General features: G+C 61.5%; 1 protein-coding gene across 1 annotated transcript in view; it reads left to right on the forward strand.

The window, feature by feature from the left end:
• The window catches only part of LOC125514353 (uncharacterized), a 1,226-nt gene extending 247 nt beyond the window's left edge, over positions 1 to 979 (forward strand). The window contains exon 1 of the mRNA XM_048679664.2: positions 1 to 979. This exon is cut by the window's left edge and continues 247 nt beyond it. Within this exon, the coding sequence (XP_048535621.1) occupies positions 53 to 610 (558 nt within the window). The 5' untranslated portion in view covers positions 1 to 52 and the 3' untranslated portion in view covers positions 611 to 979.

Consider the following 979-nt stretch of genomic DNA (forward strand, 5'->3'; position numbering starts at 1 on the left):
GCCATTGCTAGCTAGCTCCCCGCCGTCTCCTCCCTCCTCGCTTGGTGTCGCCATGGCCACCATCCTGGAGAACATCCAGAAGGCGCGGTTCCTGCCGACGAGGCCGCTGCGGGACGACCTGCCCACCTTCCAGGGCGGCGGGGGCGGCAAGGGGGAGGAGAGCCACCTCATGGGCCTGCGGAAGCGCCTCTCCAGCTTCTCCGGCAAGATCCAGCCCATCTCCTCCGCGTCCGCCGAGTGGGCGTTCCGGCGCACCCGGTCGGCGCCGTCGCTGGCCGCCGAGTTCGCGGGCGGCCCGCTCAAGCGCTGGTGGGACTGGGGCCTCGGCTGGCTGCTCTCCAAGAAGCTCGGCTTCGCCGGCGATCTGGAGATGAACGAGGAGGAGGCCGCCGCGCTCGGCCGCCAAAGCCGGGGCACCTGGGCCCACGTCCTCTACAAGGTGCGCTCCGGGGTCCGCCGCCTCGTCGCGTCCGACCACTCGCTGCCCACCACGCAGCGCCTCGGGGGCACCTCGCTGCCCCCGTCCTCCTCCGCGCGCCAGCACTGCAAGCCCGCGCCGCAGTTCGCCTACACCCAGAGCTTCCAGTACGGCCAGGCAATGGCGCATTAAGCTACATATCTTGTGTTCTTTGGCTTGGAGCAAGACCAGGATCTGGCGGCGGCGTCCGCGGGATCCACATAGATACGACGGGAAGAAGGAGAAGATTCAGGTCTCAGGTGGGTGAGATTGACGGGGAAGAAGAAGATGCAACACAATTATATCTGGGAATTTAGAATTGTACTACGTAGTAGTTTACCGTGCTGCTTTCTTTTCTTTTTTGTGGGTAGATCTGATGTCTCTACGTATGATAGATACCGAGTGTATGGTGGTGGTTCTTTCCATTCTTTTGGGTTCGTGGGTGCCATGTAAATGTTGGTGGATCGATTCCTTATGTTTTTGCCTCCTGCGGTAAATAAAAGCTAATGCAGATTCGTGATT

This window comes from Triticum urartu, chromosome 6A (genome assembly GCF_056163025.1).
Source record: "Triticum urartu cultivar PI428250 chromosome 6A, HENAU_Tu73, whole genome shotgun sequence".
Lineage (NCBI taxonomy): Eukaryota > Viridiplantae > Streptophyta > Magnoliopsida > Poales > Poaceae > Triticum > Triticum urartu.